Here is a 14,370-nt window from a genome sequence, read left to right on the forward strand (position 1 = left end):
TGAGCTTTAAATCTGAGCATGCTCTAATATAGGCAAATGTCATTGTACTGAAAGAGGAGAGGGTGAGCTGTGATATGAATTTTTGTGAATGGTGGATCCTGTGTTATCTACTGTGTATAGAGTTGTTATCAGTCATTATACAGGAGGAGGAGGTGAGCTGTGATATCGACTATTGTGAATGGTGGATCATGTGTTATCTATTGTATATAGAGGTGTTATCAGTCATTGTACAGGAGGAGGAGGTGAGCTGTGATATTACCTATTGTGAAAGGTGGATCCTGTGTTATCCACTGAAAAAGAGGTGTTATCAGTCATTGTGCAGGAGGAGGAGGTGAGCTGTGATATTACCTATTGTAAATGGTGGATCCTGTGTTTTCTACTGTAAAAAGAGGTGTTATCAGTCATTGTGCAGGAGGAGGAGGTGAGCTGTGATATTACCTATTGTAAATGGTGGATCCTGTGTTATCTACTGTATATAGAGGTGTTATCAGTCATTGTACAGGAGGGAGAAGAGGAGGAGAGCTATGACATCACCTATTGTGAATGGTGGATTTTGTGCTATCATCTGTATATGGATGTTATCTGGCTGCTCCTCCTGTACCTCACCTATAGTACCTCACTCTCAACTGCTCACCTATTGTGAATGGTGGATCCTGTGCTATCTACTGTACATAGAGGTGTTATCACTTATCAGTCATTGTACAGAAGGAAGAGGTGAGCTGTGATATCACATTCTGTAAATGGTGTATCCTGTGTTATATACTGTATATAGGTGTTATCAGTCATTCTACAGGAGGAGGAGGTGAGCTGTGATATCACTTATTGTAAGTGGGGGATCCTGTGTTATCCACAGTATACAGAAACGCCAATCATTGTACATGAGGTAGGAGAGATGAGCTGTGACATCATCTATTGTGAATGGTGGGTCCTTTGTTGTCTACTGTAAAGAGATGTGTTATTAGTCATTGTACAGGAGGAGGTGAGCTGTGATATCACCGATTTTTATTGGTGGATCCTAAGTAATGTGCTGTTATAGAGGTGTTATCAGTCACTGTACAGGAGGTAGAGGAGATGAGCTGTGACAACACCTATTGTGAATAGTGGATCCTGTGTAATCTACTGTATAGAGATGTGTTATTTTTCAATGTAAACCTGTCTGTAATGGTAATGAGACTGCTGAAATGTCTTCTGTACATATCACGAAATGTGATTCTAAAAATAGACCTAGAAGCCAGTGTGAACATTGGAAGATTTCTATTTTTTTAATATAGATATTAATACGGAAAATAAAAAAAACAAATCAAACATTTAGCATAAAAACTTGATTAAACATCTACAAATAAACACAAATAAACAATAGATTAAGTTATGGTTCCATCTCAGCACAGAATTACTGTTCAAACAAAGCACAGTTGCTCGGTGAACATTTGATTTGGCCAAACAGTTCAGTCTTCCTTCCCACCTACTTGTTTTCCATCTATCTTCAACCTTCTCTCGCTCTGTAAGGTCAGAGCTGTCAATCAAAGAGGGGGCGAAGACATAGAGAAAACAAGAAAATGGAAAGTCATACTTAAATGTTTGGCCACACCTTGTTGCACCATGCTCCTATGCTTGGTTTGAACAGTCATTCTGTGCTGACACACTCCCGTTAAGCAATTTTTAAGCGTATTTCATAAAGGACACAGTTTTGTAGCCATTTTTTATTGCTCTGATTATGTGATTTATTATTTTTCAATGGGTTTTTTGTATTGTTGGGCAAATGGTTTTAATGAGAAAAAAAAAAACCCGACTAGCTCTTTGGCAGACCTACTGTATATGATTCCATGTTTGTTAAACTGCAATTTCCATGTTTGTCTTCACGATTTATTAAACTACAGTATGCTGAATAAACTACAGGTGGAAAGAAGTCTGACTACGTCGAGTTTGTCCGTAGTCTGTTACCGTGGAAACGTAGGTCTGCAGAGGAGCAGTGAACAGAAAACTATGGGAGATAAATAATACTTAGGATTATTTACAAAACTTTATATTACTAATATTGGAATCTTTCTTCTTTCCTTCCTTCTTTGTGTCCCAAAAATTCTAAAATAACTTTTAACTAAGTATGGAAATCTAAGTAAAATTCTGGAAAAATAAATAGATAAATAAATAACACACAAGCGCTGCCTAAAAAAACTCTGAAACTACCTCAGCTGTTATGGTCAGTGGGGAGTAGGTGTCACCCCTATAAATAAACCACTGAAGTTAAATAACACACCGACCGCGCTCAATGTATTGCACAAATCCCAAGAGATAGAAATACCAAATAAAGCCTTGAAGTAAGACAAATATTCCAACAGGCAGCCGATAACTAACAATCAGAAAGATGCGCTAAATCAAAGGTTGATCCTGGATAATACCAGAAAGTAATACCATCAAATGCCCCTTATGTGCAGAAACAGTGTAATGTAATAATATAGCCCTTACCGGATAATACTGAATGCCGTGCGTGAGCTGACAGGTCCGTGGGAGTAGTGGTGTGTCTTACACTTGCGGATAGCAACAGAACGGGGCAACAGTTGCGACGGGCAGAACCAGGGATAGCCCTGGCCGGTGGCGTGCCATGGATGCCCGTGAGAAAGAATGGCCTACAAGCTCCCTGAGAGTGTGACGTCAAACTAACTGTGAGGCGATATTTGAACCAGAAACCAACCAACGCGTTTCAAAGGCAGGACCCTGATGAGGGAGGCAGTACCACCTTTGAAACGCGTTGGTTGGTTTCTGATCCAAACATCGCCCCGTAGTTAGTGTGACGTCACACACTCAAGGAGCTTGTCGGCCATTCTCTCTCGCGGGCATCCAGGGCTATCCCTGGCTCTGCCCGTCGCAACTGTTGCACCGTTCTGTTGCTATCCGCAAGTGTAAGACACACCACTAATCCCGCGGACCTGTCAGCTCACGCACGGCGTTCAGTATTATCCGGTAAGGGCTATATTATTACATTACACTCTTTCCACACATAAGGGGAATTTGATGATATTACTTTCTGGTATTATCCATGAGCGCGGTCAGTGTGTTATTAAACCAAAGTAAAAGTCCACCAGGTGTACTTTAAACTTTTGGATTCTGAGCGCACAATTTCCATTTGTTTTTAGCATTTTTCCCCGTTGAATGCATGACCTCCATTGCTCCAAATCCATTGTCCCAGCCCTATACAGATGGCAAAGTTAACACTCGGCGTCCTCTAATACCCAGTGCTGCAATTTACTGCATGATTTGGTGTTTTAGTTCAAAGGGAATGTAGAATCCGTCTCTTTCATGTTCTGCCCCGGTTTGTCATGCACTGTTGATCTGACCTTATGCATTACAAGAGTGGCCCATTAATCATCGAGCTTTATTCCTGCACCTTATGTGACAAAGATTCGAAAAAAAAAAACCCTCTGAACACCAAGAGGCCGACATTTTAAACAACATTTTTCTCTATGGCTTTTCTTTCTAAAGTTGACATCATATAAATTCAGATTTTTTTTCCCATCTTGCTTGGAGGAATATTGCTATTTAAATGGAAACAATTTTCCTTAAACGTCCCGCAGCTTGGATCTAGTGCTGCAAAGGGGCAGAATCTATTATCTGTAATCCCCTCTGAGATGAAATATCTTCACTGAAGAGTCCATTTCTGCAGCTTTATAATACACATCCAATCGACACTAGAATCCTTAAAATCCTTTGTAGTGAAGTAGCGGATCGGTAGGCTCTATGTGCGGGTAAAGGTGACAGCTGGATAACATATGTGCAGCGGCCATGATTAGCAAATCATAGCTTAATGGTGGTCGTTTGATTGAGAGATTGGTACCTAAAAGTTATGAAAACCTCTTATGTGAGAGGACAGAGGTGGGATACTGTAGAAAGGACAGAGCTGGTCGGGTATAGTAGATACTGGTAGCCATGCAAAGACAGTATAAGAACCCCGTATTGCGGTGGTCAAGGGTATAGTAGATGCTGGAAGCCATGAGAAGACAGTGTAAGGACCCCATATTGGGCTGGTCAAATGTATAGTAGACACTGATAGCCTTGCGAAAACAGTATAAGGACCTCATATTGGGCTAGTCACGGGTGTAGTATATACTGATAGCCTTGGGAGACAGTATAAGGACCTCATATTGGGCTGGTTAAGGGTATTTTAAACACTGATAGCCTTGCAAAGACAGTATGACCTCATATTGGGCTGGTCAAGGGTATAGTAGAAACTAATAGCAGTACGAAAACAGTATAAGGACCTCATATTGGGCTGGTCACGAGTATAGTAAACACTGTTAGCCTTGCGAAGACAGCATAAGGACCTCATATTGGGTTGGTCAAGGGTATAGTAGACACTAATAATAGTGTGAAAACAGTATAAAGACCCCATATTGGGCTGGTCATGGGTATAGCAAACACTGATAGCCTTGCAATGAGAGTATAAGGACCTCATATTGAGCTGGTCAAGGGTATAGTGGACACTGGTAGCTATGTGAAAACAGTATAAGGACACCACATTGGGCTGGTCAAGGGTAAAGAGGACACTGGTAGCCATGCAAAAATAGTATAATGACCCCAGATTGGGCTGGTCAAGGGTATAGTAGATACTGGTAGCCATGCAAAGACAGAATAAGGACCCCATTTTGTGCTGGTCAAAGGTATAGTAAACACTGGTACCGATGAGAAGACAGTGTAAGGACCCTGTATTGGACATCAAGGGTATAGTAGACTCTGGTAGCCGTGCAAAGAAAGTATAAGGTCCCCATCTTGAGCTGGTCAAGGGAATAGAGGACACTGGTAGCCGTGCAAAAACAGTATAATGACCTCAGAATGGGCTGGTCAAGGGCATAGTAGACACTGGTAGCCGTGCAAAGACAGTGTAAGGACCCCATATTATCTGGTCAAGGGTATAGTGGACACTGGTAGCCGTTCGAAGACTGTATAAAGACCCTGTATTGGGCTGGTTAAGGGTATAGTGGACACTGGTAGCAGTGCGAAAACAGTATTAAGACCCCATGTTGAGCTGGTCAAGGGTATAGTAGACACGTAGCCATGCGAAGAGAGTGTAAGGACCCTGTATTGGACTGGTCAAGGGTATAGTAGACTCTGGTAGCCATGCAAAGACAGTATAAGGACACCATAATGGGCTGGTCAAAGTTATAGTGGACACTGGTAACCGTGCAAAAACAGTATAAAGACCCCATGTTGAGCTGGTCAAGGGTATAGTAAACACTGGTAGCCATGCGAAGACAGTGTAAGGACTCTGTATTGGGCTGGCTAAGGGTATAGTAGACACTGGAAGTTGTGCGGAAACAGTGTCAGAACCCCATATTGGGCTGGTCAAGGGTATAGCAAACTCTGGTACTCATGCAAAGACAGTATAAGGACCCCATATTAGGCTGGCCAAGGGTATAGAGGATACTGATAGCCGTGCGAAAACAGTGTAAGGACTCTGTATTGGGCTGGCTAAGGGTATAGTAGACACTGGAAGTTGTGCGAAGACAGTGTGAGAACCCCATATTGGGCTGGTCAAGGGTATAGCAGACTCTGGTACTCATGCAAAGACAGTATAAGGACCCCATATTAGGCTGGTCAATGGTATAGTGGACACTGGTAGCTGTGCGAAAACAGTATAAGGACCCCATATTCTCTCATGGGAATTTTACTCGTGTATCTCTAGGAAGACCCTTTAGATCACATATGTAATTTAAAGGCTTCTATCCAGAATATACTAATATCATCCAAACTTGCAGATAATGAAGGCTTTGCCGGACAGTCTATTGTGTATGATGCCACAAACAACTGGTTGTTGGCAGACATGTTGATGAGCCATGTCCAATTTCAGATTTTCAATCACTTTGTTCTCCTGGAGATAAGCTGCTGTCAGACAAGTTCTCATAGAGAACCCAGAAGCTTTCTGACGAGCAAGTACTCCTGTGTATGGGAGAGCTCGCCGAGATAACTGCAGGCCAAATGACTGGCCGATCTATCGTTCAACCAACAGCCATCTAAAGTTTATAGCGGGCTTAACAGACTGTGGGGAACAACAGTGCTTTATTCTTTAAGGGGCTGTCTGGTCTAAATTGATAAGTCTACAGTCACACTGTTGTGACAGCAGACTTATAAATCCCCCCAGTACATGCACTGTGCGTTACGGGGATTCACCGGTTTCTGAGCTGGAACTGGTGGGTACATATGCGTTATGCATACTCCCGGCCAGAGCCCATCTAGTGGTCGTGGCCTTGCTCCATGCTCTTGTATTGAGTGAGGCTGCACCCACTAGATGTCTGCGTCCACTGGACAGCCATGTCACTAGAGAGGGCACAGCCTCGATCAATACAAGTGTACGAGGTGAGGCCGCGCCCACTGGACGGGTTCTGTTCGGGAGTATGCATAACGCATACATCACCGCCGTTCCCAGCTCAGAAACCAGCAAAACTTCACAGTGCAGAGTGCGTGTGCTGGTGGGATTCATAAGTCTGCAGTCACAAAGAGTGACTGCAGACTTATCGATTTAGACCAGACAATGCCTTTAAGGTGTCACTATGTCCCTATGCACATATAGTATGACCACCACTAGGTCTTGTGCAGTTTCAACACTGGCTCCCAGGGACTTAAAGGATATTTATGCTGCACGATTATCGTGAAATGAGAGCTCTTAGCAACGCTCATTTGTTGATAATGGTGCAGTCTAAACAGGCTGCCGATCACCCGATGAATGAACAAAACGCTTATTCGTTGGGTGAAATTATCTTTTGGTTTTCACGAAAGAATATCATTCTCAGCAGCACATCGACCTGTGTAAAGAGGACATGTGTTGCCGAGAACAATGGCAGCCAATGTGTACTGAATAATCCTTTGCTGATCGTTCATTGGCAATCTGCAGTGTGGACTGCCTGTGAAACTGTCATCAGTAAACTTTCCCCGTCCTCGCACATCCATTAATTGTCAGATATATATAATCATGTGAAAATTAAAGGAGTATTCCCATCTCCAGGATCCTATCCCAATATGTAGTAGGTGTAATAATAATAATAATAATAATATAAGCAAATACCTCCAATTAGAAATGTGGTATGGTTTTTCTGATTCGCCATGTCTCTTTTCTTATGTGCAGGCATTGCAGGACCTTAGGTATCCATGGTTACAACCACTGGTATAGTAACAGCTAGTTTCTAATGGTCATAACCATGGATACCTAAGGTCCTGCAATGCCTGCACATGAGGAAAGAGACACAGCGAATCAGAAAAACTGTACTACATTTCTAATTGGACGTATTTGATAATATTATTATTATTACACCTACTACTTATTGGGATAGGAATACCCATTTAAGTCCAAAGGTACGGGAGAAAAATGAGGGTAGGTTAGAAAAAATGATTTTGTAGATTTATTGTTTCTTTAAAATAGGACATGTATAGTTATGGGCAAACAGATCACTATACTACAATTAGACAGCATTAATATATAAGGTCTGTTGGTTCCATAGTGACATGTCTGAATCTGATAATAATTATAATTAGTAATCACGTTTGGCTGTTTAGCCACCTTAATTAGCCTGATAACTAATTGCTAGAACCCAACACAACATATTTCCTATGAATTCTTATAATTAGCTTTGCTAGAGGAATAAAATAAAATATAAGCGATACAGCATTCTCATTGTAATTATGTCCCTAACTAATAATGCTCCGTGTAATTATGCACTGGCTAATTAAAGATTAATGAGGGAGATATTTGACCTGACTTTGCATTTCAGAATTTGCAGCAATAGATACTGCAAAAGGAAGAAACTTCCATAATATAGTATGCGGACTGAAAACAGTCTAATAAATTAATAACATACTAAGTATTTATAGTATGTTCCCTTCACCCCCAAAACTGTAATCATGTCATAAATAATGGCTGATTTTTAGGCTTCATATTCGGTCCACACCGAAAAGAGAAGCAGTAATGAGGGGCTGGGACGGGTGGTGAGTAAAGATCTTTTTTCTTTCATAAACCTCCATGTGCACATTAAATATATTTAAGGGAACAATCATATGGATATTTCTATGTTTAGGGTTACAAAAAAACAGATCCGTTAAAAATAGATGACTTCCATTATTAAAGGAAGTCGGTTAGCAGTATTTTATTATTTAGTCTGAGAGCAGCATTAGGACCCATTCATACATGTGTATAAAACACGAACTTTTAAAAAAGCAGTACTGTTTTCATCAGTGTTTATCATCATTGTGCCATCAGTGTTTTTTCCATTATGGATAAAAAATGAATTTATTTGTGTTGTGAAATATTTATATGTATGCTTGTATGACCAGCAGTGGATTGACATCTGTCCCTGCACTGCAGCTCTCCACAAAAGTCATGACCTCATGTTATCCTGAGAAGGCAGTCTCCTGTCTCCAATCTCACCAGGGGGCTTTACTGAGAACCACACAGTGGTAACATTTCACACCTCTTAGTGTCTTTGATGGAGAGGCCAATTGCAGCCTGACACTATTAATCCATGAGAAAGAGCACACAAATAGTGTTCAAATAAAATAATGTATTCACTGGTAAAATAATGATGGTCCAATCACAAACCAAGGATTAGAATATTAACAAGAGAGGCTGGTCTAGAAATCCGATCTCCCAGTCAATCTATAAATTAGGCCTGTACACATGGAAACCTGTTCACAGTGAGGGGCAGCCTAGCTGTTGTGCTCCATTTCATATTCCCCCCTCCCCCGGGGACAGAATACCAGAATGCAAAGTTTGATATTTCTGTAAGTTTTCTCCCTTTTATTTTATCACTGTTTTTGCATATTTGTATGTCACTTTTTATTTCTATTTTTATACCATTTTAATGTAAGCACTGTACCTTTTATATTAAAGCTTAAAACTTTAATAAGTCTGAACCTTGTTGCTCTAAAGAATCTGTAGCCTTAGTGTGTGCTCCTGGTGATTTGCAGACAGTAGTAGTAATATTTCCGGGACTCATCGCCCGTGTGTTCGGTGAGTGGTGGCAGCGTGTATGAGCGGGGTGCGTGGTCAGTGTCGAGGTTTGATTTATGCTCCCACTTCAGCATAGGACAGAGGTTGAATGCTGGACTGAGTGACAGGAGACAGATTAACCCTTGTAGGCGCAACCCCAAGTCATGTGCTGAGAAGCGGGTACGTGACAAATTGCATTGCTTTTCCTGTGCTTTGCCCTGCTAAATACATACAGCACATGAATGGCGTACGGATGTCATCCGTGAGCGATAGCTGATTTTCACACACCCATAGACTTGAATAGACCCTTGTCATCTGCTGGAAAAAAAGGACATGGCATGGACGCACGATCTGTGTAAAAACACAGACTTCTAAACAGCCCCATAGGTTGAAAAAAAGGGATAGGGATACCACATGGATGTGTGAAGGAGGCCAAATATAGAGCAAGAGAGCCTGATTTCAACAACATATTATTTACTAGATTGTTTCAAAATAATCAGAGTTTTATCAGCAGGAGATTATCGCTAGAGGACTATGTTTCATGTGCAAGCCAGTCCAGCTAATCTGTGCAACTCCACCCCCACCACTGATTGGCATTTTGATCTACAGTGCGCACAGGAAGCAGTCAATCAGTGTTGTGGTTGGGGTTATACACAGCTCTGCATTCTGACCTCTGCTAGATCTGCAGCAGAGAAAACTGGGATTTTAACAAAACTGCACCAAGCAGCCCAATAAGTGACACATCGCTGGAATTAGGGTCTATGCCCCTACATCATGCTGCGTTCGGATTACATAGCAAACACCTGCTGACACATTCCACTTACATTAAATTGGTGATGCTTGTCCACAAATGGGTTCAGAATAGGACGTGCCCTAAGTTTAAAAGTACGGACACCTGGAAACCACTAAAATCAGATGTGTGAGTAGTTCCATGAAAGTTTATGGGTCTACGTGCTGGATGAGAAGTGATGTGAATATGCCCTAAAAAAAAGATGTGTAACCAAATTTCACAATACAACCTGCATACTGTACAGTAATAAATAGATATTTTAAAACTGATGGTTGTTTGATCCTTTTTTAATTCTTTAAATGATCAGAACATGCTAAAAAATAATAGTAACAGTTTGGAGTTTCTGTGGTTCCTAAATAAAACAAGAAGTTCTAAAGAAAACTCAAGATCAAAGTTACTTATTGTTAGCAAAAAAACAAAAATTTTGTTCCATAAGCGGCTCCAAATAGCACCTGAGAGCCAAATTATTAGAAGAAATGGACTGAAAAAAGAGGCGCCTATTATTCGTCCTGCCGATGGCGCTTAGACAGGAGTTCAACTCATCTCGTAAAAAAATTACAATTGAAATGTTGAAATAAGTGCATTTAAAGTGCTGACATCGTTCAAAGGCCACCAGCGGGGGTCCGTGCTCAACCTGCTAAAAGGAGAAGGGAAGAAAGGTTTCAAAATTGAAGATATAGAAACAAAGGCAACTTACGGCAATTATGTTGAAGAAGTCATCATCTCCGAGGGTGTCCAAAATAGAGGATACAGTCTGCTTTGCGATTGTTAGACGGAGGCCTTTCATGCTTCCACTTACGTCAACCAAAATCACTACGTCTTTTGGTGAGGTAGCCGCCTGGATGTACCTGAATGAAAGTTACAAGTTGTTGTGTTGTGTTTTTTTTTTTGTCATTGTTAATACTATTTTTATTTATTTTTTTTTTTGGAGAGTACATATGAAAAAAGCTGTACGTACCATTTTCGGTTTCTGCAGTCAAATGCGATCACGCCGTTCTCATCTGGCTCCCATTTAATACCTAAAAAGGCGAATCCAAAGACGTCCAATAAGATAAAACAACGTAAAAATAATTTAGCAATGACATATAAGACAGGATACGAGTTCTAAATATCAAGGGGTCAAGAACACTCTAAACAGTAAAGTTACAATTTTTGTCTCTGTGCTAGAATAGAAGATGTCCGAGTACTATGTCCATACCTATATGGGAAAATAAAGGTACCAACACATCTTATTATTAACCTTTTACCTGCACGGGATCAGGCGTTCATGATCTCCTACAGTGCAGGAAGCGCTTCTGCTTCAGCCAGTAGTCTAACAGCCAGACAAAAGTCTGATATGTGGCTTGTGAGAAGGAAGAGTAAAGTCTCATTTCCTATATATATATATATATTCAAATATATGCAAAACCCAATCTATTTTAGAAAGGCTTGAATTTGATTTGCTTCAGAGATCATTATTATCTTTCATGAAACTACTGTGACCCACAGAGGTTGTCATCACGTGATGACTTTATTTACTAAAATCTCTGGGATAGGTCACCAGATTGGCGAAGGACTGACATCTGGCACCCTCACTGATCAGCTGTTACCACCACTCCATCACAGTGCTTGGTGGCCATTTCTGGGTACGGTTGGTCAGCTGCTATTCATTTGCATATGAGATGACCCCTTTTATGTTTGAAGTTTCGTTATGATTTTCTGACCATCTATGTGACTTTTCCCCAATAATTCTTCTCAGTGGGGCATTTGGATGCCATAAAATGATGATGGTGGTGGAAGGTTTTTGAGGATTTCCCTCAAGATTCCAATGCTAAAGAGAGAAAAGAGGGGAATAGGAAATGCCATAGATAAAGTTGCTTCAGTCTAAAAAAAGGTTTGTCAAAATTAGAAACTCTCTTTGAAGATGGTTGTTCATTCTCAGAATTGTTAAGTCATAGAAGAAAAGTCTGCAGTCACTCCATGTGGTTACTTCAGATTGCTGAATTGTGACTGTGAGCAATGCACACACTGTCAAGATTCCCTTGTATTCCCCATGACTGTGTAGTGTGGCGTTGGGCAGTAGCCATGGGCATGGCTTCTCTTGTCAAGCCCTGGCGTGCTACATGAAAGTGTGGGTCCTGACTGCGAGTTGGTCCTGTAAGAGCCTTGCGCCCGTAAAGGCCGCATGTAGCCAATAGTGCTGGCTGGCCAGGACCATAGGTTTTAACCCTTTTCCGACATTTGGCGAAATAGTACGCTGATGTTGAACTCCCTCCCTTTGATGTGGGCTCTGACGGTGAGCCCACATCTTTCCCGCGACATGTCAGCTGTTTTGAACAGCTGACATGTACCATCATTTCTGTCCAGGCCTATTTCATGAGTTTTATTTTTTTTTTAAATTCTGTGGAAGCATGGCTGAAAATCAATGTCTGACTTTCATTTACTCATTTTCATAGATTTTTGATTCATTATTACTTTTGTCAGATTCACGTTATTTCTGTCGCCACTGTGGGTTTTTCTGTCATGAAACAAGGGGTACCAACAATTTTGACCATGTGTGTATATTATCACATCCTACACATTATATACATTACATATACACTATGCACTACATCGCAACACAATTCACAAGACACAATATGTACAAGGAGGCAAGACACAATACACATAACACAATTGGTGTTTTCAGGGTTAGGAACCGGAAGTTCACACCTCTTGCAATTGCATGTGTGCGATTTTCATAGCTGCGGTTATGTGTCGACTAGTCTCTTGCGCTCTCTCAATTCTCTCAAAGCCTAGTGAGTCTAGTCAGCATTTATCACAAGCAGGAAAATTGCATACATGCATTCACGTGACCGCCCACCCACATGGCGAATGCAGGGGAATCATGTCAGTGTGTGCATTGCATACTGTAACTATTCTGTCCTCTTTATGTGTAAGGCGTACATAAATCGACATAAAGCTAACTCCCTTCACGCAACTCATTGATTGGAGAAGTTTCCGTATTCAACTTTTATTGCAATGAAGCAGAGTGAAACTGTCAAACAACAATAGAAGCATTTAGTACATAGTACATACATAGTAAAGTAATACATGAACTGAAATCACCGAGATGTACATAAGTAGTTCCTATTTGAACGGAAACGAGATCTAACTAATGCTGACTACAAAGGAGAAACACAGAAGCGCTGACGTATAGATAGTCCTAAGTCAAAACCTGAATCTCCTTGCCGACGGTGCTTCTGTAAGCCGGGAGGCAGAGAGATGCTTCAGTACCACATGGAATGAAAAACTAAAATGGCTCCTGGAGAATAAGGTTATATGATGTCTCCCAGGGGTCAAAGGTAGAGGCTACGGTGGCCGGATAGATCAAACAAGAGAAGTAGACTAGAATGAACTCCAAAGCTGTTTGTAGAGACAGCCAGTAGGTGGCGCTGTTGAATTATAAATGACAAGCATAAGAAATCACAGAAGGAGAATAAATAAACAATTATGAAGAAAGCTGTTAAAGGCTTCACACTCCCCGTCTGATGTCTTGAAGATATCAATTTAACACACTTTAGGGGAAACTAACAGGATCAATTCAGTAACGGGTCTCAAGAAAAGTTTTGAGTGACCTTGCTTCCAAACTCTCACTTCTACTTTCCTAACTTTTCCATCTTCGCTCGGGAACACTTTGGTGACCAATCCTAGAGGCCATTGGTTTCTCTTTGATTGAGGGTCTTTGATTAAGACAACACTCTCAACCTGCATGTTAGGTTTGTCAACCTGCCATTTGTCTCGTGTCTGGAGAACAGAAATGTACTGTTTTATCCATTTCTCCCAGAAGGTATTAGAAAGAGTTTGTACTTTCTTCCACTGGCACCTGTATAGGTCTTTTGAAGGAAACTCATCAATAGGTACAGCAACTGTACCAACCTTTTGGGTGAGCAGAGTAGCAGAAGTGAGCAAAAGAGGATCTTCTGGATCATTGGATATCAAGGTCAAAGGTCTGGCGTTCATAATAGCTACCACTTCAGCCATGAATGTTATGAGGGTATCGTGTGTGATAGTCAAAGTCCCTAATTGTAAGAACATTGAGTCTAAGATTCTTCTGGCTATGCCAATCATGCGTTCCCATGAGCCCCCCATATGAGAGGAGTGTGGCGGGTTGAACATCCACCTGCAATCTTGATCTGCGAGATATCTTCCTACACATTCATCGTCAATGTTTGAAGGGATCTTCAGTTCTCTGCAAGCTCCGACAAAATTGGTTCCTCTATCAGAACGGATAAGTTTCACTGGTCCCCGAATGGAAATAAAACGCCTAAGACAGTTTATGAAGCTAGAGGTGTCCAATGATTCAATCACCTCTATGTGCACGGCTCTAATGCTCATACAAGTAAATATAACCGCCCAGCGTTTGTTGGTAGCATGACCTCCTCTGGTGCGCCGTGCGATGACAGACCAAGGGCCAAACACATCTAGACCGACGTTTGTGAATGGAGGTTCTGTACTCAGTCGATCCCTTGGAAGATTAGCCATCTTCTGAGACTGGAATGTACCACGAAGCTTCCTGCAAGTGACACATTTGAAGATTACACTACTCACGAGTCTTTTTGCTCCCAATATCCAGAAGCCTGCAGTGTGTAAA

At 41.3% G+C, this 14,370-nt stretch overlaps 1 protein-coding gene across 1 annotated transcript in view; it reads right to left on the minus strand.

The window, feature by feature from the left end:
* Positions 1-14,370, minus strand: part of CACNA2D3 (calcium voltage-gated channel auxiliary subunit alpha2delta 3) — a 1,008,555-nt gene that overhangs the window by 643,923 nt on the left and 350,262 nt on the right. Inside the window, exons 5-6 of the mRNA XM_073574154.1 lie at positions 10,717-10,777; positions 10,456-10,606 (exon numbers count right to left, since the gene is read on the minus strand). Of these exons, the coding sequence (XP_073430255.1) occupies positions 10,456-10,606; positions 10,717-10,777 (212 nt within the window). The remainder of the gene's footprint in view (positions 1-10,455; positions 10,607-10,716; positions 10,778-14,370) is intronic.

This window comes from Dendrobates tinctorius, unplaced genomic scaffold, assembly GCF_039654945.1.
Source record: "Dendrobates tinctorius isolate UK_male_01 unplaced genomic scaffold, ASM3965494v1 ptg000038l, whole genome shotgun sequence".
NCBI classification, from domain to species: domain Eukaryota; kingdom Metazoa; phylum Chordata; class Amphibia; order Anura; family Dendrobatidae; genus Dendrobates; species Dendrobates tinctorius.